Genomic DNA, 26,289 nt, shown 5'->3' with positions numbered 1-26,289 from the left:
GGGGTTTGGGAAGCAGAGGTGACAACTTAGCTTGCATCAGAGGTTAGGTGCATTCAGAGATCAGTCGCTAGACACTTGACTTCTAGGAAAAAGCTAAGTAATAAGAAGAGGGGTGCAGAACCAAAGAAAAGAAAGGATGGGGAGGAATATAGTTTTCCCTTCAGGATTTATGTAAGATGCTGCTCTTCTTAGAAGGTGCAGAAGAGCATGAGGGAGGAGGAAGAAATTAGCAGAAAGCTCCTACTGAGAAGAAGTCAGTTTTAAAGAACTGTACATCCTAAGGTGATATATATCATAATTTAGGGGAAATGTATATTGCTCTTCATATGTGTTTCCAGGGCAGTATAGAAGGGGGGGGTTATTAACAAGTATAAATGAACAGTGACACAGTAATGAAAGAACAGAAACAGCTGAAGTTAGAACTGGAAAAATAAAAATAAATAAAACACAGGTGCCTTGGGGAGGGAATTATGCTACCAAAAAGGCCCTCTCTTCTGACACCACTTGCCTTACTCCAAGCAGGTGAGGCACCTGGAAGACAGCACATAGGCATGCTGACATGGGAACATGCATTCCTTAAGAGTAGGATTGAAACACCACCATATTATGAGTCTTACATAGAATTCTAAATATTACCTAGATAAAGCATGACAAACATTTATGTATAGTATTTTATACCAATAGCGATCTCAGACATATCACACTGGCACTGGGGAGCATAAGAAAGCTAAAATAAAATTATTGGAGTGTGACATACTAAACTCTAGTAAACCGACATCCAAGAGTGCAAACCAGATCCATTTCCCAAACTTATACTAGCTAAAACTGTATCAAAGGGACAGCTTTCTGTCATACTAGAAATACTTTCAACCTTCTGAAAGGTGCTGCATTCCTGAAGGCATTTTCCACCTCGGCAATATTCCCTTTGGCGACATCAGCGACCGTGACAAAACCAGCCTTATAAAGAGCTCTAGCACACTGTGCATTTAACAGAGATATCCGGACAAGATCACAGAGTTCTCTCTGGATTCCAAACGTGAGACGACTCTGAAACTGGGAGAGCAATTGTTCCATATTGTGCCACCCCAGACGGTTACAGAAAATGGTAATCATCCCTGAAATGTATAAAAATTGTTACAAAATTCAGCATTTTAAAACTTTTTCTTTAAAAAAACATTAAGTTATTACCAAACAGTGTATGTATAAATGGTGCAAATTATTACAAAATCGCTTTCAATAGATCATTTAAGATAGCTACTACAGGGGTGTCTTCCTATGTTCACATTGACAGTGCCGAATATTCCTTTATGAGACACACACACACACAGAGAGAGAGAGACAGACAGACAGACAGACACATACACTCTGTTATTGGCCAAATCTCCACACATTAGAAGACTGAAATATATTGTATAAGATACAGCAAATGTTACTGGATTTATTATCCTGCCATTTCTCCCAAAGGAGTCTGCTGCAAACACCAATTTGTTGTATAATAGTAGTAGTAATAGTAGTAGTAATAATAATAATAATTTATTACTTATAAAATTCTATTAAATTGTGTATCAGTATTGCCTCACCTGCATAAGTAGCAGCAGACTGTTGTAAAGACTGAAGCTGTCCACGATTGCTGCCATATTTCTTAGCAACATCATTTATAGGAACCTCATTTATTAAGTCCAAGAGAGCCAGGCTTGTAAAAAATCTACAACAGAAAAATTAAGATAAGTTGGTGTGCTGCAAAAGGGGCATGAATATTGCTTTGCGTTGACAGGGGGAGTCCCCCAAACCCTAGGCGACCCCCGAGTGGAATAATGACACAAGACAATGTGCTATGGGATTAAAATTGGCCACAACTTTATTCAGATTCAGATGTAGGGAGACCTTGGCTCAGGCATTGGGTGTTTATCCTTCCCAGCCCCCAGCCAGGGATCTGGGAAACATCAGGGTTATCCAGAATGTGTGGGGATTGGGCTGGCTCCGGAGAACATATGTTCAAGCAGAGAGCCCCCCCCCCCGTTTTGCTGCCACTGGGGGGGAGAGCAATGACAACCTCTCGGCGTATGGCCAATGCCTCCCCCCAATACCCCTTTAATGGGGAACCCTGTTATCGCCACTGCACTGGGGGCGTAGAGTCACCGCCCCACCCCATTTAGGAAGATGACTAAAGGATTCCGCCCAAGGCCTGAAACTGCCAAAGTTGTGACGAATTGCTACGGGAAAGGCGAAACCTGTCAGTGCAGGGAAATTCCCTTCTGGCCCTTCAACAGCGGCCTTGGCATAGCAGCGCCTGCGTGCAAGAGATTAACCTGGAAAGTAAGCATTAAATGAGGGAGTGGAGGGTGGGAGAAGCTCTGGAGCCGACTGCTGCTTCCCAGGTAAGCTACACCCTCTATTGTGTGGGCTGGGTAGTCCCTCCCTTTACCTGGCCAATCCCTTGGCAATGCCTCCCCCAGGCGGGATTGGACGTTAACTAGGATAGGCGGAGACCCCAGGTATCCCTTCTGGGGCAGGGCGCAGCCAGCCGAACTACCAGGTGTCGCCCAGGAATTCAGGGGGCTGCGCGCGACCACTCAAACATCACCCCCCATTTGATGTGGGGAGCGTTCATTATGGTAAGAACATAGAAAGGAAAAAATAAGAAGCAGATACATTAATCGAGAAGGTTGCAGCTCTGCTGGTGTGGACATTTATGTCAAATTCATTTTCTGTCTGACTTTCTTCAACTTACCTTCCACAAGGAAGAAAATCGGCCGGGGGGGGGGGGCAGGGCCTGGATGTGCAAGCTAGCTGAGAGTTTAAAACAGAAATGCATGTTGGGATGTGGATGTGCATCCCACTGAACCAAGGATAGCATATGATGTACGTGCAGATACAGAGGCATAATAATTCCTAAAAGCAATGATATCAAAGATCATGGGGCAGGAGTGTGGAAGAGGTTTCATATATCCCCAAGCAGGTGGCAGAAATTAATCTGAGGAATAAACTCCCTACAATTTATCCAAACATCCTAACAGCAGGAGTCGAATAAGCACGTATGTGCCAAGCATGACAATATCTGTTGAACCTCTGTTAAGTGTCTTGCTTTAAGACACATGTGACTGATTTTCCCATTCCACCCCAAATGCCCTCCACCAGCTGCAAGCATTCTTCAGTTTTCTTTTAACTTTAACAGTACTATAGCACTGTATGTACTGCTGTTCTCTCAGCTGGAAGAAAGGCTACAGAAAGCTACACACACAGGCCAAATTGCCACTTTATGGCTAGAACAGCATCAACAATCAGAAAAGACCATCTATAATTGTCCATGTTGCAGTCTGGTCCAAACAAAAATTAGAAGGGGTTGTGGTGCACCAACTTAGATGTGCCCTGCAGATTAACAAGTGTCCTGCAGAAATTGCAGCCAGCTAGATCCATATCTTGGGTTGCAGTTATGTTAGGCAGCCCGTAACAGAGAGTGTTGTCAAGGTGATGGAAGGATTTGGCAGGAATTCTGGAAACAGATGGTGCCTGGAGGCAATTGGCAAGGTAGCTAACATTCCTGCAGGAGTTGGGGGCACAAGGAAAGGGAGCAAGAGAACACCAACAGGGTTTGCAATGGTAATTACTGCCTTGCAGCTTATGATTGCCACAAACTCAGGCACATTTATGTTATATATATGGCAAAAGGACTACCATCTTAAGGCAGTTGGTGAAGCTAAGGAGCCATGGGTCTACTTAAAGCCTGAATGAGAAACGGGGGGTGCCTGTGTATAATGCAATGTCTTCTACTGAAAATAGGGTGCAAGTGAAAAAGTAATTCATAAAATCAGAGATGATCCTGCCATTGTACTGCTGGTTGAGAGTGGTAAGTTCATCTGAAATAAGACAGCTGTTCCATGGGGAAGAGGCACATCCATGCAGGGCACTTGTCCAAGCTACAAGAAGATGGAATGTGTGTGCCTTACTAGCAGAAAGAGGAAACTCAAATGGCATACTGGGAAACCTAAGTTTCAGGCTGGGATGTCTTTGTATCACCCACAATTTTGAATTCCCTCTTAGATAATATGACCACATGCTGCTAAATGAAGATGCATACCTGGCAAATAACACAAACAGCAGGAACACAGTAATTGCCTGCAAGCACTGGAAATTGCTTATTTGCAAGAGATTCTTCAAAACCATATCAGTTCAATGTGTGTTGGGTATTATCAATCACAATGCCTATTTCAAAAGTTATTACTCCCTTTATTTTGTACCTACAGATAGGCTCCACGGAAATGTTTTAGAAGAAACTTGTTTCTAAACACATGCTACTTGCAAATCCAGTAACTTCAACATCATACTTAGAGCAGAAAACTGCTGAATGCAGGTTGCAAAGGTAGAGTATTTTGCAATAATGTCACCATCACTTTGTGATGTCATATACCATAGTGTAATATTGTAAGTTGTGTTCAGCCATTACCTTTTGTGGATGGCCATTTGCCTACGCTGCCTCTCTGTTCTAGTAATTATTTTGCCCTTCACAGAACAAGCCAAAAAGCTTTCTTCAATTCCAACCAGCTCTGCAACTCTTTTCATTGAGGCAGGCAACTTCTCCCACATGCAAAAGAATCGATACCAGTCTATTTTGGCCCAGTCTTCATAAACAGGGGTGACCTAAAAAAAGAAGAACCAAAACAAAAAGAATCAGGTTTTGAATCCTACTTCCTTTACATACTATTTTCAGACCACCAACAGAGGTGGGGAAAGCTTAACATGAATCAACAGTGTGATGTAGCACTGGAGCAACTGAGGGAGTTGGGTATCTTTAGCTTTGATAAGAGACTGAGAGGAGAGATGATATTCAAATATCTAACAGACCAAGCATGTTTGCTCCTGCTCCAGAGGGTAAGACCCAAACTAATGGCTTCAGGTTACAAGAACTAAACATCAGGAAGAACTTTCTGGCAGAAAGAGCTGTTCAATAGTGGAAAGGACTCCCTTGGGAGGTTTTTAAGCAGAGGTTGGATGGCCATCTGTCATGGATGCTTTAGTTGAGATTCCTGCACTGCAGAGTTGGACTAGATTATCCTTGGGGTGCCTTCCAACCCTACGATTCTATGATTCTATTCTATGAATAAATCATCCCCTATTAACACTAGCTCTATTTTAGTGTTGGGGGGAATACCAGTTGTCTGCGCAATACATGGCAACTACAATACATGACAACATGTTTAACAGGCAATAGCAGTGCTAAAATTATTGCCTTCTTTTGGAGTCAGGTGACACGGCAAGAGACAAGCAATGGGTGAGGAAAGTTACTTCCAGTTGTGAAATTCAAGAACAAGAGGTGTCCACAGATAATTTATAGCCAACGAGAATTGCTGCCTCTCTCTATTGCATCTTTTCACATAGGCAGCAGCTACCAGGACAAGCCCAAGGTCCTGCTAATGATTCTGGGGGCATCAATGATAACAAGTGATTACCTGTCAGCAGGATCTGATTCACTTTTCACTAAAGATACACACCAGGGGCAGAGGTGGATGTGGTACCAAAGACTACTAAAGGACAACCACAAGCAGGTATGGCAGTCATCGTCATCAGCAAATAAAATTTGCACCTGCAAGACTATTTTGGAAAGGAAGTGAGTCAAATTATGACATAATACTATGGCAGGGCTTTGCTCAACAAGTCAAAATCTAGTTTCCTTATGCACTTGGCATGATAGAATAAGGATTAAGAGAGTAAACTGGGAAATGACTTCTGGGAAATGAACTGGGGGGAAATGTTGAAAATAACTTTTCCTAAGAAACCAGAAACTTTTGTTTAGGTATTATAGGACCAGAGATCCCGAAGGACCAGAGGAAACTATGTACACGACCACTATTGTGCAGACTCTGTCAGCTCAGAAATGGAAAGATGGTACAACTCCAACCAAAGAAGAGTGGCAGACAAAACTGATAAACTATGCCGAGATGGCAAAGCTTACAGAAAGAATTAGAAACCAGGAAAAATGGGGAAAGTTTATAATTTATTTGAAAAGCTATAGTAAACAATTACACACATGGGTCAGATTGACAGAAAACTTGTAGTAAAACTTTGAACTATGGATTGACAAAGGATTTATAAAAAAGAGATGCAGAGGAGGAAATCATTACACTAAGATCCACAATGGGGGGGGGGTTTAAAAGGGATTATATGTTTATGTATTTAATTCATTTATATAAAATAGAAAATACAAAAATAGAAATTATAAAAAAGAGAGTAAACTGGGATTAGCTCTAACCAAGCTGAAAAAGTATACCTGCAGTGGAAAAAGATTTTAAAAATTCAAGGCAGCAGTTTAATATGTTTGCAAGGCCAATCAGGATAAGATCTATTATTTGATTATAGATGTAAACCTCCAAAATGTATTTTCTATAATTAAGTTTTTACCTCTATCTTCAGTACATTTTATTTTATTGCTATGGCTAGTGGCTGATGCAAATAAAAATTCTTCTGATTCTGTTTAAGACATAACTTCATCTGCTGAGATAAATTATAAGCCACTGGTGTCAGGAAGGATTCCCCCTCCGCTGGAATTTCAGACTGTATACCTCAAGTAGCTGAAAAAGTCTGAACAAAAACATACCAAATAAAGACTGTGCAGATCATTCTCTAAGACAAAGCTCTTCATTGCTCTCTGGAGATCAGCAAAAATTTCTAGTGCTGCTACGGGTGAAAAGGAAGAAAACAAGGTAGCAGAGCCGAGATGTGTTGGGCAATATATTTCTGCCAAGAGAAAAATATACATTTATCATTGTTATTATTATTATTACTTAAATTTGTATATTGCTCTTCATCTGTAGATCTCAGGGCGGTTCACAGCATAAAAATGCAAGATAAAAACACAAAATACATAATTAAAACAAGAACAAAATAAACCAATAACCCCCCTCCCAACACATTTAAAAGGATAGAGGATGTTAGCCAGCCAAAGGCCTGGTTGAAGAGGAATGTTTTCACCTGGCTAAAGGTGTATAATGAAGGCGCCAGGCAAACCGCCCTGGGAAGAGCATTCCACAAATGGGGAGCCACTGCAGAAAAGTACAAGTGTTTTACTGTTCATTTGCAAAATGCTTTGTGGTTTTGCGGCAACGAACTAACACAGCTAATCCTCAAGAATTTGTCTTTAATTATACTGTTTCTTGAATTTTCTTGGGGGGGGGGAGGAATTCCCGATGTCTTTGTAGACTAGGAACCTGAGACGGCAGGATCAATGACAGATTCATTTCTGAACTGAGACCAATGTAAAGAGTATAATTTGATAGTATTACACATAGACATATGAAGCTGCCTTACCCCAACCACATCTAAATCCGTAGTGTATATTCATACTGGATCTCAGAATAAAGTCTCCAGCAAAGCCTTTGCCACTATTGGCTAGCCTATTCTTTTAACTGATTCCGAGGACTGAACGCTGTAAAACTAATAAATGAATCGTATCCAAGCAAACCAGAGGAGGAAGTGGAAAAAAGATAATCCCTGAGATTCAAATTAAACCTGACTAAATGCCCTTGAGTTGTAATATCACCTTCTATGCAACCTTCTACGCAGCAAAAAATAAAATAAAACCTGAACTAGGGTGTACGGCTTGATGAGCTACAGAAAGGCTGCATAGTCTCTTGGCTCTGATCTTCCCTGAAGAAAAAACAACAACCTTGCCTGGGTTTTAAATGTCTCAAAACTGTCCCAGTTTTGTGAGTGGGTACTGGGAAATGTTGCCTTACACCCTAAACAGCAAAGAAGCATTAACAGATTATGTTAGACTGCTTGACACCAAAGGCCCTGTTTGTGTATTAAAATTTAACCATGCTTCTCTTAGCTTCAATAATTTCAATTCCTTTCTCTTCTAGTTGCTTATAAACCCTATTGGAACCTCATTTACCATATTTTGTCTGATCTATCTCCTGCTCCGAAGTTTCTGTCCCTTGTCTCTTTTTTATCTCAGTTCCTTGATGAAAGTCCCACACATCACAACTTTCATCACCTCCCACTTGATTGTTATCAAGTCCTCAGAAGCATCATATTCAGTGAAATAATTAGTTAAAATGTCTTTCAGTTTTTCTGCACCACTTGGTGGCGTCTAAAGCAGAGGGTGAAAGCACAAGGGTATGTGTTTTTCTTCCTAAAGCTTCCAATTCCACTGTAACTAGACCATGACCTTTTATTCTAATGGCACCAATATCAGCCCCTTTGGAGATCAAAGTGACCCTACTGTCTTTGAGACTTTTTTCCTGCTAGGTGGTAGACCTACTGCAGAGCAAGAATTACAATCTTGGTTGACGAAATAAATAAAAAAATTGTCCAGTAGCACCTTAGAGACCAACAAAGTTTGTTCTGGGTATAAGCTTTCGTATGCACGCACACTTCAGATATCATCTTGGTTGACGTCCCAGCTACATGGTATCCACGTGGTGCCAAGTGCATGATTTATGTCTTGAGATTATGGAACAATTGACTTCTTTTGAGTCTTTACTCCTTGCTGCCCCCAGGGACAGGACAAAGGGCACAGTTTCCAAATTGTAGCCTATTTTGTAAAACATCGATTGGGAAGATTTGTTAGGGCTAAAAAGGTTGTGGGAGGGTGACTGAGGCATAGAAATTAAAGAACAAGATTGAATCAATTTGTGGAAGAAACCGAGCATAGAAACAGCATCAAAACAAGTTAGAGAAGCTATGCTCAAGCTTGCACATAAATGGTACAAATGTTTGCTGCTCCAAATCTGCATGTTTCATTTCTTGCTTTAACATGCATTTCAAATCCAACTGTGCATTTTACCTTTGCCTGTATCAGACACCGAAATCAGGATAAATTCATTCTTAAGCAGCCACTTCACACAAGCATCTATAGAACCATGGCAATTTCTCTCCTGCTCTGTCCCATTGTCCGGGAAGTCTTTCAGACTTGCACCAAAGAGTGTACAGGAAGCATAACTCTGGATGTCATCTGGAGAGCTAGCTACTCCATTTACTATGATCTGTCAGAATAAGAATTTAATCAGCATACAGTACTTGCTAAACTGATACAGCAATTAAATCTGAAAGGAGACCCTTTTAGACGGAAAGGACACACTGCGCTTCTAAAATTTCTCAGTGAGCATGTCAAAGGCACTCTCTCTCTCCCGATGATACCCCTGGGCACAGAGGCATTTGTGTATGCACACATAGATTTCCAGAATATTGCAACTACATACCATCCCAGAATGAATAGTAACAGAGAAATTGTCTTCAGCGCTTACATAATTTACTACAATAAGGATACAATAAAGATGCCTGGCTCAGATGGCTTTAAGAGAGGATCAGACATATATGTGGAGGAAAGGTCAAGCAAGCAAGTATTCGTCATTCTAGTTAAATAGAGATCCTGTGTTTAGGAGTAGTATACCTCTGAACACCAATAAGATTCTTAATCTCAGCGTCTGAGTTTGAGCCCAGCATAAGATTCTTAATCTCAGCGTCTGAGTTTGAGCCCTGCATCGGGGGACAGTATCAGAGAAGAAACTCAGGCCAGGGAGCAGATGGCCATCAGCTCCTAAAGTTGACCTGAGAATACTTTGTATCGTTTCTTTGTCTTGGTGGAGAGGCAGCATATATATGCATTAATAAAATAAAATTCTGGCATAACCTTGCCATTTTTGATACATGATGCTTTTCAGCAGTTTTATATATTTTGATCACACTGCTTCAGAGTCTGAAGATATGCCACATTGTCACCCTTGGGTAAATTGACATAAAGTGACACTGCTCCCAGAACACCCTTCCCTGTCCTTCCCATACTTTGGATCTAGAGGATTTCATCCCACTGGTTCTCCTCCATTCCATCAGATTTCTGTTATGCCCAATATAGGTTTCCCTTTAAAATCAAGTATTCCAATTCACTCATCTTTGCTCAGAGGCTTCTAAAATTATCATATAAACCCCTAAATACGTTGCCCCTTTCCAAATGTTTCTGTCCGACACGTGCATTTTCCCATACAGCCATTTGGCTTCTTTGACTAGCTATCATGTTCATTCCCTATTTCTTCCACCTCAACCCCATTTGGGTAGTCAAAAACCTTTTCATCCTCATCTCCAAAATCAATGCTCCTCAGTTACTGCCACTTATCTGCCCCCCACCCTCGAAATGAGTTTAAAAGCTGCATCTGCCACCTTTTCGATGCTGAGCAACCGCAGCCTGGTTTCATTCTGGTTCAAGGGCAGCCTTCTCCTCTTGTAGAGGGACAGCTTGTCCCAAAACACTCCCCAGTGAAAACTATGTTTCTTCAAGTCAGTTGACGCATGGGGTGAATTCTGCCCCCAGCTCTGACAACCTTCTCTTGGGCAGGCAAATACAACATGCCGAATTGTAAATATGTTGTGATTAGTTTTACCTGGTTGTTTCTTAGAAGTTTTGCCTGCTTTTTTACTTTGTATTTTATGCTTAATTCTATTTTACTGAATTTGCATTATTGCTATCTTAAGCCTAATTCAGTGGAAAGGCAGGAGATAAATTTGACAGATAAACGAAGAAAATAAACCTCTGTTCAGCCAGATTATATGCTGCCATGAATGCTTGATTGAAGCAACATAGCCCCCAGCTTACTTTAGAGTGTGAAGGATCACAGAAATTAGATCTAAGAGTGAAGTACTCACAGGATCCATTTCCTTAAATACACCTGGCAGCTCCTTCACCTAGCTGCATAGGTGAAGCAGGCTGAACTTAATGTTGAAGGTGGATATTAAAAGATGATGTATTTCTACAGAGGCATCCAGCACTCAAAAGATGCATTCACCACTCAAGCGACTACAGCCCAGAAGCCTGCAGGTAATAAATATTGATATATGCCTTGGGAGTAAATTTTTATTGCCTTAACACGAGTGTTACATACCTCAAGGATTGCCCGTATCATACTTGAAGTAATGTCTTCTCCCTCTTGGCTCAGCAAACAGCTTTGCACTGGCTTGAGACAGCCCTGGAGCAGAGCAATTCCTTTTGATTTCTCTGTGGTCTTGCACACCAGAATGCTCTCGCCTATCAAAACACACAAATTTCAACCGAGAAGGGGGAAATGCATTATTTAATAACCAGTGCACACAAGAATCATTTTAATTAATAAGCAGTTTCATTATTAATGAAATCAATGTTGATTAGGACCAAGGACAGGTAGGTCAAGTGGCGCAAGAACATTTAAACTGAAAGCAGGGATCACCAGGGTTAGGAACAAAGGTACATATTTTGGTCTTCTGCCCTGACTATAGCCTGCTTACTTCCTTCTTACAGAAAAAATCATTCACTATACAGGGCACACATCAGTGATTCAAATGGGAAAGCAGATGAGGGAATGGCAAAATCTTCGCAGATATATCACTAGGGACCATTGGCTGGGTACAATCTTGTCCCCTTTCCTATAAGCAAGAACAGAATACACATTGATTCTGACTGGATCTTGAATTCCTCTTCCTCTGCATACAGCTGTGCACAAGATTAGGGCTTGGAGGCTAGGCAAATATTGTCAGCTATTCAACCAATTGACCAACTATCATTTCACCAAACCCAAACATTGTCAAGTATGCCGTGAACTGAACAACCAAAGTGTCAGTTTCTCTATTTTACTGCATCGTATCATCTGACAGCAGTGGTAGGCAGAGGGGCTGGGCCCTCTTCCTCCCAACCTTTACAGGTATCTGGGTCACACACAGACACACCTTCGGGGTTTTTTTCTGTGCTTAACACTTATAGAGCACATATTTCCCCCCCCCCTAAGAACTGTACACATATTAAAAGATAAGGAGAAGGGAGGGAAAAGGAAAACAAGCACTGAAAGCAATCAATCAATCAATCAATTTATTGCATTAGCCATAGCACATAGTGAAAGACCAGGCAGTGGCCTGGCGCGTTTGTACAAAAAATACTACAAAAACAGTTAAAACATTAGATGTAAAATCGTGCTGGATAATACAAATAAAATAGAGAGCAATAGCAGGGCATGTCGACAGTGTCCATGTCAGGAAGATACATAGGACTAAGGCTAAGGCAAGTTAGCCGAAAAGGTGGTCCTCAGTTTCAGGGCCTGTAATGTATAGATGGCCACTCCATGTGAAATCAAAGGGTTGGCATCCGCCAGTAAGTATTTCATGCGGTCATCGTCCCTGGCGATAGTCGGCGGGATTAGAGGGAAAAGCCTGGGTCTTACTGAGACATATAGTGGGCAGTAGAGGAAAAAGTGAATAAAGTCCTCTATCTTTCCTTTGTTGCATGGGCAGAGTCGAAGATCCAGAGGATCCCGTAAGAATGCTGTGGGGACTGAAAGCAAGCAGCTACTTCTTCACTGGCCAATGGATGGGGTCAGGTTGGCCTCCACTCTGCCATTTAGCATGAATTAGCATGAACATGCTAATTACAATGTTAGGAATGTTCTACACTGTAGATCTTCTCTGATGAAAACTGCATTTTAGATCAAAACATGCAATTAAGCTCTATGGCTTGCACCTATTTATTTTCTTTGAACATTGATTGCATGGGGACTGCCTCTTCTTAATATGGAACTATGTCACACCTGTTCTCTCACTCATTTTCTTAGCTTTTTGGTCTACTATATGGAAAACTGCCCACTCTCTAAACCTATAGCAACTTTCTAGACCACTTTCTGGATGCCCCTAATCAAGTGGGCATTAGCCCAGGAAAGCCTAGGCCACAATAATTTTGTTGGTCTTTAAAGACTCAAGGAACTATTGTTAGTCACAGCTAGAACAACTGCACTTACCTATGGTGTCTACTCCCTTCCTTCCAGCTCTCCCAGCCATCTGTTTGTATGTCAAGACATCCAATGATCTGCCTCCAAACACAGGAGTTCGGATGATTACCCGGCGTGCAGGCAGATTCACCCCAGAAGAAAGTGTAGAGGTTGCTACTAGGACTCGAAGCACTCCTTGACGAAATGCGGTTTCAATAATGTCTCGTTCATCAAATGTAAGGCCTAAGATTAATATACACTATTAAATATTGACATTTTAACCAATGGTAGCAGATAGAGTTATTGAGGCAATTTACTCCTGGGAAATCAAGATTTTGGAATAAAGTTCAAATCCAAATATTGTTTTATAGCATTAAAGTAATTCCACTTGTATACATATATTCCCCATTCCTGACAGTTTTTTTAACCTTCTGATAAAATGGATTTCATCAGCAGGATATCAAGTGTGTGAACTGCCTCCACTGAAAAGCAATATGAAATTCAAAGAATCATAAAATTGTAGTTGGCTGTGACCCTGAGGGTCATCTAGTCCAACCCCTTGCAATGCAGGAATCTCAACTAAAGCATCTCTGACAAATGGGCATCCTACCTCTGCTTAAAAACCTTCAAGGATGGAGAGTCCACCACCTTCCGAGGGAGTCCATTCCACTGTCAAACAGCTGTTACTGTGAGAAAGTTATTCCTGATGTTTAGTTGGAATCTCCTTTCTTGTAACGTGAAGCCATTGGTTGGACTCCTAACCTCTGGAGCAGAAGACTTAAGCTTGCTCCATCTTCCATGCGACAGCCCTTAAGATATTTGAAAATGCCTATCATCTTTCCTCTCAGTCTCTTATATAGGCGAAACATACCCAGCTCCCTCAGTCATTCCCCATAAGGCTTGGTTGCCAGATCTTTGATCATCTTGGTTGCCCTCCTCTGCACATGCTCCAGCTTGCCAATATCCTTCTTAAATTGTGGTGCTCAGAACTGGACACAGTACACCAGGTGTGTTTCTGACCAAGGCAGAATAGAGCAGGATTCTATTACTTCCCTTGATCTGGACACTATACTTCTGTTGATGTAGCCTAGAACAACATTAGACCTTTTTGCTGCTGCATCACACTGTTGACTCATGTTAAGCTTGTGGTCTACTAAGACCCCTATATCCATTTCACATGTACTATTTGCAAGCCCCCATCTTATATTTGTGCAGTTGGTTCTTCCTGCTTAAGTGTAGAACCTTACATGTGTCTCTGCTGAAATTCATTTTGTTATTTTTGGCCCAGTTCTCCAATCATCTTGAATCCCAATTCTGTCTCTTGCAGTATTAGCTACCCCTCCCTGTTTGGTGCCATTTGATGAGCATCCCCTCAATTCCTTCATCCAAGTCATTTAGAAAGATGTTGAACAACAGTGGACCCAGGACAGAATCCTGCGGCACTCCACTTGTCACTTTCCCCCCGAATGATGAGGAATCATTAGTAAGCACTCTTTGGGTAGTGTCCTGTAGTGTTTGATTCATAATGGATATTTCACTCAAAGCTGCAGACATGATGGATGGACACGCATGTGCCTATCAGTCAGAAAAGTCATAGCAGGCTACACACTTACACACTCAGACTGATGTAGACAGATAAAATAATACAAGATGAACACACCCCAATGGCATACCTGCATGGTGAAATGCTACACCCCATTTTATAGTCCTCTGAAGCACGGAGTCCAAACCAGAAGGCGAATGCTTTAGCTGACTTATCAACTCCTCTATCCCTTCTGTGTCCAGGGCTACTGGTGTAAGGGTGGACATCTTTTGAAGGTCTTTACATAGAAGGGAAAGCATATTGTCATGTTGTGTGTGGTCTTCAAGCCCCAGCCCTTCCTCAACCCCTTAATTTTGACTCACACTTGTGCTGGAGATTGTAGAATTCCCGGGCAATGATGTCTGACAATTTCTCACACCAGTTCTTAGATGGGCAGAAAATAAGGACAGAATGGCCATTCTGAACAGTCTCATAACACAGAGTCACCACGTGGTCCTCATCATTCTAAATAAAAACATTTTGTTAGCAAGCAAATTTCATATATCGCTATGGAGGTGATGCTCTTGAAGCCTTTTTCCAATTCCTTCTTCAATTCAGAAACTCAAAAGCTCAGCTCCATATGGCCAGGATTGAAAATTATGCCCTGTTCTAAGCAAGTGCCCAAGCCATCCACCATGTGGTGTGATTGGGTGGGACTTTGGGGCAGGATTCACCTGACCAGCTCCATCAGAAGCCCCACGTAAGGATTTGTGCTTGCACGGCAAGGTTTTCCCCCTTCTCTTCAGCCTACCCCCTTGAAATTGGCTCTGGGAGAGGTCAGAAGAACCCCCAGAACAGCACATGGAGAGGAGAGGGGAGACTGGCAAGCTGTAGAGTATGATGTTAAATTCCACCCTTTTTGATTGCCTGCCTTGCAACTGTGCAACATAGGTCTGTTACAATCCTAAACATGCCTACTGTAAGGCAGTGTTTTTCAACCACTGTTCCGCGGCACACTAGTGTGCCGCGAGATGTTGCCTGGTGTGCCGTGGGGAAAATTTGTTTATTTGATTCCTATTCAAGAGAATTACTTTATATATAGTCAATATAGGCACAGAGTTAAATTTTTTAACATTTTCTAATGGTGGTGTGCCTCGTTATTTTTTTCATGAAACAAGTGTGCCTTTGCCCAAAAAAGGTTGAAAAACACTGCTGTAAGGTAAGGTGCACTGAACACATGCTTTTGGATTGTACCATTAGACAGAAGTCCAGAAATTGCTAAATTATTGGTCAAAACCTGGAGATAGGAAAAGATTGCCCATCTACCTACCATGTGATACAACACGCTTTGACACACTACACACCTATTATACACTTAAGGGTTTCATTTTAAATTTAGGCAGCCAAGCAGCATTAAATTAAGTAGACGTATCCTTAGCAATATCCAGTTACCTTTATATGCACCACAGACTGGATTTCTCTCACAACTTTAATGGAAGAGTCATAAATTTGGCTGCCAATTTTCACTTGCTCTACAAGGGGCACCGGTCGGAAATCTGTGTGGTATAGCTTTGCATTTAGCCATGAGGCCAGAAGACCCAGGTTAGGAAGGGTAGCGCTCATGCCTACAATTTGTATTCCATTTGAGAGTGGCCCAGACATGTTCGTTTGTCTACAAAAAAAAAGAAAAGAAAACTGAATTATTAAGTTATTCAATTGGAAAATTGTTTTACAGGGTTTGCTGCCACAAGATGTGGGAATGGCCAATGGCTTTAGAAGATGACTAGGCAAGTTCACAGATGGGAGACCTATCAACCAAGGTAAGCCCTGGGAACTAAATGGATACCAGTTGCTTAGGTGACACTGTTGCCTTCGTCTGCTTTCAAGTTTCCAGCAAGCACCTGGCTAGCCAATACTAGAAACAGAATACTGGATTAAATGGACCTTTAGTCTGATCATGCAAGCTTCCTCTTGTGTTCTTATATAGGCACCCTAGAAGTTGCTTCCCTCAATCAAGTGCCAGAACAGTTTTCTACTGTTTAACCAAGCAATGCTCCACCATACACACCAAACTGAGCCTTTATAAAGAGGAAAGAGAAATAAATTTACCGTAAAACATCCTGTCCATTTCTAAAAGACTACAAATAGTTAAAGGTCAAAGGCCTGTTACAGAGGAAAGTTTTTTCCAGGTGTCTAGAGATACACAATGAAGGCACCAGGTGAGCCTCCCTGCAGAGAGCACAAATGGGGAGCCACTGCAGAAAAGGCCTGTTCTCCCATTGCACCCTCTAGGCATCCTGTGGAGAGGCATTAAGAAGAGTCTCAGATGATGAGCACAGCGTCCGAGTCGGTTCATATAGGGAGAGGCGGTCCTTGAGGTAGATGGTCATTTCAATGAACACTATAACTATTTTACTTGGAAAACAAAGTATTTATTATTGTTCTTAAAGTACTGTTTTTATAGCAAGCATCTGCAATGAAAAGGAATATGAAATCTGACCTAAGAGGGAAAATTCTGCTATTATAACACAACTTGGCTACATTTAACTGCAACTATATATGCCCTGTTACTAATGCTCCAAGTGGACCTGATGAAAGAAAGACTCTAAAGCAGTGGTCTCTTGCTGTGGAACTGTAGAGGAGAAGCTTTGTTAAGCCAAAATACTGCATGCATCACCTGCAGAGGATTTCAAATGATTGAACTGACATTTTCAATCAATTTGTGAAGTTTTGCTCATTGTAAAGTTTGACTTGGCAACTCTTTTTGTGCTAAGTTTGGCTGCTCTGCTCCTTCATATGCGGATAAAGTTTTGGTCATGGCTGTATTAACCACTCAAATGTGAATACAGTACAGTGGTACCTCGGTTTAAGAACAGCTCTGTTTAAGAACTATTTGGTTTACGATCTCCGCAAAACCGGAAGTAGTGTCCCAGTTTGCAAACTTTAACTCAGTCTAAGAATGGAACCCAACAGTGGAAGGGCACTGGCGGTGAGAGGCCACATTAGGGAAAGTGCGCCTCGGTTTAAGAACAGTTTCGGTTTAAGAACGGACTTCCGGAATGGATTAAGTTCGTAAACCGAGGTACCACTGTACATATAATCTTGAATTAGGTAGGACTCTTAATGTGCCTATCATAGCTATCAATTAGCTATATTCCCTCCAACTGTCAGTTTTTTATTACAAATGTCCAGGTTCAGAGCAGCACCTATGATGGTAACAAGCACTTCAAGAAAAGTAAAAAAGAGATAGTCATTCCTCTTTAAAGAGATTCCCATACTATACAGCTTTCAGAATGGGTGTAAAGTATGTTTGTGGCTTACCAAAAGGAATTGTAAATAGAGTTGCTCTATCAGCAGAATTGTATGCATGCAAGTGATAACCTGCATGTAGAAGAGGGGAGACAAAACTTAGAGGTTCTCTACACTGAAGGCAGTGACATATCCAGAGCATTGTGCTCTTTCATTGTCAAGGGAGCCTCATGTGTATACACATAATCCAACTACATATCTTGTTCAAAAAAAGTATAGTTTGGAGATCTTAAAAAACCAAGACTTTCTAGTCCACTCACTTGTTCTTCATTTTTCTGGTCAAAAACCGAACTTTTGTCAGCAGGAGTTCTAGCAGATACCCTCTTTGAGGATCCCCCAGCATGTGCAGCTCATCTACAACTACTATTCCTATGGAACAGAAATGGAGAGGCTACAGATATCAATTTACCTATTGTTATTTTAAATTTCTGTATCACCCTTCACCAAAGCAGATTCTAGGCTGCTGCAGAATATAACAAAAAAAGCAATTAAGATACTTTATTGCATTTTTAAAACTTGAATAAATTTGAATAAAATGAAAGGCCCAGACAGCTATACTACTGAATTTTATGAAGCATTTAAAAGGACAGTTAGTTGAGCTGTTTTCATACTGTAGAGAAACAAAGTCTATTCCTAATAAATAAAGGTAAAGGACCCCAGACAGTTAAGTCCAGTCGTGAACGACTCTCAGGTTGCGGCACTCATCTCGTTTTACTGGCCAAGGGAGCCGACGTTTGTCCGCAGTTTTTCCAGGTCATGTGGCCAGCATGACTAAGCCGCTTCTGGCGAAACCAGAGCAGTGCACGGAAACGCTGTTTACCTTCCCACCGAAGCAGTACTTATTTATCTACTTGCACTTTGACGTGCTTTCGAACTGCTAGGTTGGCAGGAGCTGGGACTGAGCAACGGGAGCTCACCCCATCGCGGGGATTCGAAACGCCGACCTTCCGATCAGCAAGCCTAAGGCTCAGTGGTTTAGACCACAGTGCCACCCGCGTCCCAATTATTCCTAATAAATGGATGGATGCAAATATCATAATGACACTTAAACTTAGAAAGGATGCCATCCAGCCAAATAGTTAAATGAAACCTCTAAATTTTAAGCTCCCATACTATTTTATTGATTTATAAAAGAGTTTAAGAGTCACTTTTATTCTGACAAAGGGAACCCAAAGTGACTCAAAAACCTTAATACTAGCACAAATATCAAATTTAATTATGGGTTCTTCCTTTAAAAAAGCTATTTACTTTCAAAAGAGTTCAAACATATTTCTTTTAAAAATGCTGATACAGATATAAACATCAGGAAATTTACTAACAATAGCACTCCGATTTAAGACTTCTATTGAATGAATTGACAAATATCTGTGGATATACCTACAATTTTTCAAATCAAGCCAGTGGAATACAGACCAAGCTTACTATAGAAATTATATTCCGTATTTTCCCATGTACGACAATGTTTCTTGCTTAAAATTTTTAGTCAAAAATTGGGGGTTGTCTTATACCCAGATGGTTAGTGCACAGAGGTTCAGGTTTGCGTTTGGGCTCTACTGTGAGCGGCCTGAACTCAGGTTTGAACTCTAGCACAGGCAGCCTGGATTTGGGTTCAGGTTCAGGGTCTGGCGATTCAGGGTCGGGGTCTGGCTCTGGCAAGATTTCTTAATTTTGTGTTCAAAAAAATAGGGGTTGTCTTATACATGGGGGCATCTTATTCACAGATAATAAATGGTATATACTGTGCAAAATAAAGAAGAGTGATATGCCCAACTGGGAGACCACTTTTCTCACTCTGTTTCTTGACAATGACAAATGCTATTACAGCTTACCCAGTGAGTCCAGTATTTTCTCCTCTATGAGTCTGTTGATCAAACCATTAGCTCTCTCAATAGTGCAGACAGCAACATCCAGGGCAGAGAAACGGACAGCAGGGGAAATACTCCCTATATACCCCTCCACTTGCACACCTACGTCTTGGAACACTGCCTATTTGCCGAAGAGACAATGTACATATTTTCATATGTTTAGAATTTTGGCATGCACTGTGTAAAGCAGTCAACCCCACATTGTATTTTGAAAACAACTCATCAGTAGACAATCCCTCATCTAGGACAGGCATCTGATTGACCACTGTGAAAACAGGATACTTGACTAGCTGGGCCATTTACCTGATGAAAAATGAGACCTCGGGGTCATAGTGAAGATAGCCCTGTATGCAGCAGCTGTGAAAAAGGCAAATCCCATACTTGCAATCATTAGGAAAGGGACTGAAAATAAAACTGTCAATGTCATAATACCTTTACATAAATCTATGATGCAACCACGCTTGGAATGCTGTGCACAGTTCTGCTTACCTCAGATGATCATTCTGCCCCAAAATTCTCTGTCAAAAATGTGCATGCTTTTCTTCCCAGCACTTAAGATTCTGCAATATGACTTCTGATCTACAGTGGTACCTTGGTTTACAAACTTAATCTGTTCCAGAAGTCCATTCTTAAACCAAAGCATTCTTAAACCAAGGTGTGCTTTCCCATAGCAGCGGTGACTCAATTTACAAATGGAACACACTCAACAGGAAGCAAAACATGTTCTGCTTCCAACGCAAAGTTCATAAACCAAAACACCTACTTCTGGGTTTGCAGTGTTCTTAATCCAAGTTGTTCATAAATTAAGCTGTTCTTAAACCAAGTTACCACTGTTGTACCCTACTTTAAATATATTATACTTACTTGCAGGTAATATTTCTTTTCTTTGGCCACAGAGATAAAGGGTAAAATGAACAAAGCTTTTTTGCGAGATTCCAGTACTCTCTTCAGTATAAGTAATTCAGCAACTAGAGTTTTCCCTGCACTTGTAGGAGCTGAAAGTCATTGAAAGGAAGACATTCAACATCTAGAAACAAATTCCAACCTGGAATCACAGGTAAGATCCCCACCTTCCTTCCCAATTAAACTTGGAGCTCAAAAAAGAAACAAGGCATTGCTCATAACCTCACACGGAGGGGGAGTAGAAAGTCAAGGACAAAACAAGAACAGGTGAGCACAAGTTGGATTGGCTGTAAAGGACAGGCAAAGTTTGTGGATCACTGATCCTGCCCTACAAAATTGTGCGTTACTGAAAATTCCTTACATATTTTATGTTAAGTGCTACCACAAGAGCACTTAGCATGAATATGCTTTTATTATTACTAGGACATGTACGAGTCACATTCTTTCTCTTTTTAGCTATCAAATGAGAAACAATGATGAGGGCTTCAGAAAAATGTTCTCAAGTAGCATCAAAGGGTACCAAGAGAAAGAAGCGATGGCAATTCACCCTTTAAAAATATACAGCTAGCAGTTATTAAGAATCAGTTTTTAGATCTAATCAAAATACACATAAGGCAAATCAGAAAGTCATTGTTATTTGTGTATTAAGGAGGGTCCCCCGTTAAACTCAGAAGTTAATCGCATTGTCAAAATGGAAAGAGGTATTTACTCACCACAAACACAGTCAAACAGGGAAATGCTACATCAGCTACTTGCAGCAAGTGAGATTTGATGAACGAACATCAACTACTAGCATACCTGAGTAAACCAAGTTTTCCCCCTCCAGAACTTGTCCAACCATCAGGCACTCGGCTTGCCACTGGAACATACGAACTACTCCCAAACTATGGTATTTATCCAGGACCGCTTTGGGGAGCCCCCAGTTTGCTAGCAGCAGTTTGTCAGCTTGCTCATCAGGAACACCCACATGCTGACATTGTCCTGGGGTGAAAATCCAGCATCAGATTAGGCTTTTTTTCCCTCAGGGTGGAGGTCTGGACATTTATATGGCTCACACATATCAAAGAGTCTTGTGGAAGCAACTTAATTGTGACATAAACTGTCTTGCAATTCAACAGATGTGCAATGTTATCCTTGGTTCTCAGACGAATGTGCAAACACACACCTACACTACAGAGAAACGCTGCAACAGCTGAGCCCAACAGCCCTTGAATATAATATATATATCTGTGATATTTCTATTAACAACCAAATGTGTACATGAGAGATATGATAGCCATTGTCAAATATCTAAAGGGCTGTCACATGGGAGATGGAGCAAGCTTGTTTTTTTCCTGTTCCAGAGGGTAAGACCTGAACCAATGGATTCAAATCGCAAGAAAGGAGATTTCAACTAAACATCAGGAAGAACTTCAGAGAGCTGTTTCACAGTGGAAAGGACTCCAGGCTCATCCAGACTTCATTTGTGTAGTGTTTCATTTCTAGCCACAGGTCCGCTCTTTAAGGCTTCATGTCCAAGCACTCCCCCCCCCAGCGCTTTCCTCACGAAAACCCATTCTTTACTGCGGAAAACCCGAATTGCCATTTGTGCAAATTCAGCATTAAAGAACAGGCATCCCAGAGAAAAGCGGCAGGGCAAAAAAAAAAAAAACAACAATGCTTGGACACGGACTGGGAAAGTGTGGGGCCAGGGGTGGAAATTGATTGTCAGTAATATGGTGCCATGAGCAAGGCCAAAATTTGACGCCCCCAAATGGATATTTTCAATGTTGTGCCCCCTTGACTCAGTGCTCTGGGTGGGAAAGCTGCCTGCTCCCCACCCCCCCCACCCCAAAAAACTGACGCTGGGCAGGGCGAAAAATAAAGTGTGGATGAGACCTAACTTGACAGGTGGTGGACTCTCCTTCATTGGAGGTTTTTAAACAGAGCTTGAATGGCCACCTGCCAGGGGTTCTTTAGTCGCCATTCCTTCACCGCAGTGGGCTGGGCTAGATGACCCTTTCGGGTCCCCTTCCCAACTGCCACAGCTCAATAACACTATGGGTTGGGGAACCGCTCTGCGTTAATTTAAGATGTGGGGTTAGGAAAGAAACCCCACCGCAATGGTTAAATCCATGGGTGTAGCCAAGGGGGGGCAGGGAGCGTAGCTGCCCCCCTAAATAAATAAAAATACATAGCAAACTGAGTTTCTGCTCCCCCTAACAAAAGGCCTATCTCTCCCCCCCCCCAAAATAACAGCTGAATAGCCAAGCAAGCCCCGAGGAGTCACCTCAAAGCTTTACCTGGAGGGCAGAGGTTGGGGCGGAGGGAGCAACCCAGGCCGGGTGGGGGACTCAGCACTACGCCGCTCAAAACCCCTCGGCGGGGCGAAGGGGAAGACAACGACGCCATCTTCCCGCCCCACACCGGCTTCTGCTAAGCGAACGCCGCCGCCGCCGCCGCCGCCGCCGCCATTTTCCCGCGCGGGGATTCAAAGAGCACCGGAAGGGGCCGCAGCTGCTCCGGCTCATTTCCCTTCAGTCTGACACACGGCGCCTGTAACTATCGCTTGCAGCCGGCCAAATTCCTGTCAGGAAGTGGCGAGAAACTGCAGCGTTTGGCCTTACGGGCAACATTTGCGTCTCCCTAAACAAGTCCCAAGGACTGGGAGACAACAAACGGCCGCACCGAATGCAGGTGCTTGTGCTGCTTCCCATTCTTTGCCTCGTGAGCTAAGCCCATTTCACGGAACTGCGGACCCAGAAAGTTATCTAGTCCCATCTCAACGCCAGCTTTTCTCATGGGGGGGGGGGTCCCTAGATGATGCTGGACTACAACTCCCATAACCCCTCGTCACTAGTCCCGGTAGCTAGGGATGATGGGAGTTGTAGTCCAACAACATCTGGGGACCCAAGTGTGAGAAAAAAACTGGCGTTCAGATGGGACTAGAATACTTTCTGGCTCCGCAGTTCCGCCGCTTAGCCCACGAGGCATAGAATAGGAAGCAGCACAAACGGAGTATAAATAATAAATTATTATTTTAGTCCAACATCGTATGTTGTGAAACCGACCGGAGGATGAAGGGATCGTATGCAAACAGCATTTGAAAGTGCTGCCAGTTTGCATGGAATGGAAGGGCAGGAGGGCTACTTTGTGCAAATGGGCGCTGGCTTTGGCCTGGGAGGGAATCTTAGGAGCCGCCACCAGTACAGTACAATTAAAGGTTAAGCTTTCTCTACCATCTGAGATGTGATGGGCTTTTGTTGTCTCAAACTGTAAATCCAAACCAACTTCAATCAGATCCACCTCTGTAATCATGGATGCAGGCTGGAGTCTGGACTGCCTAACACAACTATGTCTCCTCCAACACTCTTAAGCGTAATGCTGGTGGTGGTCAACAAGAGAGGTTTTAAGACAGTCTCAAGACAATTTTTTAAAAATGTAGTATAAACACCAACAATTGGGAAACTCTTGCCTGCGAGTGCTCCAGTTGGAGAACAGCCTTTACCAAAGGTGTCATGGGCTTTGAAAACACTCGAACTAGGACGCAAGGGAGAAACATGCTAAGAGGAAGGCACACTTGGCAAATCCACACCGTGATCAACTCCAACCTGGAAACCAATGTCCCCACTGTGGAAGGATGTATGGATCCAGAATTGGCCTCCACAGTCACTTGCGGACTCATTGTTAACACTGTGTTTATGGAAGACAATCTCACTCGGCTATGAATGATCGCCAAAGAGAGAGACACAAACACACAACTTTGAATGCTGGAAAAGGTGTGATTTAAATGAAAAGGGATGCTGAGTAAAGGCATTTGTCTCTCTTTGCTCATAGGCTTTTGTTGGGAAAAAGAAAGAAAAAACAGCTTCTCTTTTGCTTTCAGGTTTTAATTTGTATTACAAGTTTAGCCATTTATATCTATAGTGTAGAATGAACAAACGTGTTCAAAAAAATATATAAAAGCACATTCGTCTTGCTGTATTTTGTCAGACTTGGTTGCTCAGTTATAACAAGGGTTACACAAAGATACAACAAAAGTATATACAAAATACTGCATTACTTAACCCAAACGGCAAATATATACAGATAAAACTGCCATTCCCAGGACCTCCATACACACTGCCCAGGCTTCAACCCCAAAGGCACACTCAAAACAGACAAACGCCAATCAACCAACAAATACTATTTATGTTGGAGCACTTCTACTGACTCTCAGATTGAAATATTTCCTCCTAACTCTCATTAACTTTACGCTGTCCAGGAGAGTGCAATTTTTCCCAACTGCCAGTGCAAGTTTGTGCACATTTACTCAGAAGTAAATCGCACTATGTTCATTGGAGCTTATCCAAAGGTGCATAGGATTACAGCCTAAAATTGTTTTCAGCTAGTGATTTAGAATCCATTGGTGGGTTGCACAAATGTCCCCACAATACTGGATTATTTTTTTTAAGGAAGAGAGAAAGAATATGATGGTGGGAAAGACAAGCAAAGATTTAGAGCAAGATTGTGACTACTCATTTATGCTAGTTCTATAAAGGCTGAGCCTTATGAGGAACGGTTGAAGGAGCTGGGTATGTTTAGCTTGGAAAAGAGGAGAATGAAAGGAGTTATGATAGTCACACATCACATGGAAGATGGAACAAGCTTGTTTTCTCCTGCTCTGGAGGGTAGGACTCAATCCAATGGCTTAAAGCTGGAAGAAAGAAGATTCTGACTAAACCTCAAGAAAAACTTTCTGACAGTAAGAGCTATTAGTGGAACAGTCTCCCTTGGGAGGTTGTGGACTCTCCTTCCTTGGACATTTTTAAGCAAAGCTTGGGTGGCCATCTGTCATGGATGCTTTAGCTGAGATTCCTGCATTGCAGGGGGTTGGACTACAGTAGATCCTTTGGTCCCTTCCAACTCTACAATTCTATGATTCTAAAATTGTCTGTTAGTGCTCCAAACAACAATTTCCAATGCTACATACACAAAAGGAACCACAGTTAACCAAGATGTCTGTAGTGTACGCATGCCCTGAAGAAGACCTTGTGGGAGGCAGAAAGAACGACAGCACAAATACATGAAAATGGACATATATATATATTTTTTTTAAAAAACCCACACACATTCAAACTGGTTGGGATTGAAAGAGTCCTGGATCAGAAGAGGCAGGGAGTATTCAAGAGACATTCTCACAATCCTATAAAGTAGAACATTTAATTTTTTTAAAAAAATGTTATTTATACCCCACCCAACTGGCTGGGTTTCCCCAACCACTCTGGGCGGCTCCCAGCAGAATATTAAAAACATGATAAAACATCAAACATTAAAAACTTCCCTAAACAGGGCTGCCTTCAGATGTTTTCTAAAAGTCAGGTAGTTGTTTATTTCCTTGACATTTGAAGAGAGGGTGTTCCACAGGGCGGATGCCACTATCGAGAAGGCCCTCTGCCTGGTTTCATGTAGCTTCACTTCTCTCAGTGAGGCCCTCGGAGCTGGACCTCAGCGTCTGGGCTGAATGATGGGAGTGGAGACGCTCCTTCAGGTATACTGGGCTGAGGCCGTTTAGGGCTTTAAATGTCAGCACCAACACTTTGAATTGTGCTCAGAAACATATTTGATTAAGTTGCTTGCTTTTCAGTCTCTACAAAAAAAGAATAATAAAGTAGATGACAAGCAAGTGAAGAGGCCAAAATCTAACTCCGGGCTTGCACACGCTTCTGCTTGTGCCATGCCTAGAAAGCATGGGTCCAAGTGGTTTGCCATTTGCCCTGCTCCTTTCCAAGAAAACCCACTCTTTAAGAGATAGGTAAGAACTGCGGAAAACCAGATTGCCATTTTCTCCAATTACAAGCTAAAGAGCAGTTTCACCTGGGCGGGGGAAGCAGCAGGACAAAAGGAAGAGTGGATAAGCCCTCTGAAAGGAGGGCCTAGACTTGACAGGGATGGGAAGAAGAACAACTTGTTTCAGACACATATTTCTTGATTGTTTAAGAATGGAACACAGTGA

At 42.1% G+C, this 26,289-nt stretch overlaps 1 protein-coding gene across 1 annotated transcript in view; it reads right to left on the bottom strand.

Annotated features, from left to right (window-relative positions):
* POLQ (DNA polymerase theta) overlaps nt 1–21,306 on the bottom strand; it is a gene marked incomplete at its 5' end in the record, with an annotated part of 42,590 nt that extends 21,284 nt beyond the window's left edge. The window contains 14 exons of the mRNA XM_033173845.1: nt 872–1,115; nt 1,581–1,705; nt 4,445–4,638; nt 6,593–6,732; nt 8,783–8,981; nt 10,872–11,014; nt 12,747–12,959; nt 14,390–14,536; nt 14,622–14,763; nt 15,691–15,910; nt 17,808–17,916; nt 19,377–19,533; nt 20,277–20,407; nt 21,114–21,306. Coding sequence (XP_033029736.1) covers nt 872–1,115; nt 1,581–1,705; nt 4,445–4,638; nt 6,593–6,732; nt 8,783–8,981; nt 10,872–11,014; nt 12,747–12,959; nt 14,390–14,536; nt 14,622–14,763; nt 15,691–15,910; nt 17,808–17,916; nt 19,377–19,533; nt 20,277–20,407; nt 21,114–21,306 — 2,357 coding nt within the window. The remainder of the gene's footprint in view (nt 1–871; nt 1,116–1,580; nt 1,706–4,444; nt 4,639–6,592; nt 6,733–8,782; nt 8,982–10,871; nt 11,015–12,746; nt 12,960–14,389; nt 14,537–14,621; nt 14,764–15,690; nt 15,911–17,807; nt 17,917–19,376; nt 19,534–20,276; nt 20,408–21,113) is intronic.
* Between the last annotated feature and the right edge of the window lie 4,983 nt (nt 21,307–26,289).

Source organism: Lacerta agilis, chromosome 16 (assembly GCF_009819535.1).
Source record: "Lacerta agilis isolate rLacAgi1 chromosome 16, rLacAgi1.pri, whole genome shotgun sequence".
NCBI lineage: Eukaryota > Metazoa > Chordata > Lepidosauria > Squamata > Lacertidae > Lacerta > Lacerta agilis.
This window is presented reverse-complemented; position numbering and strand designations above follow the sequence as displayed.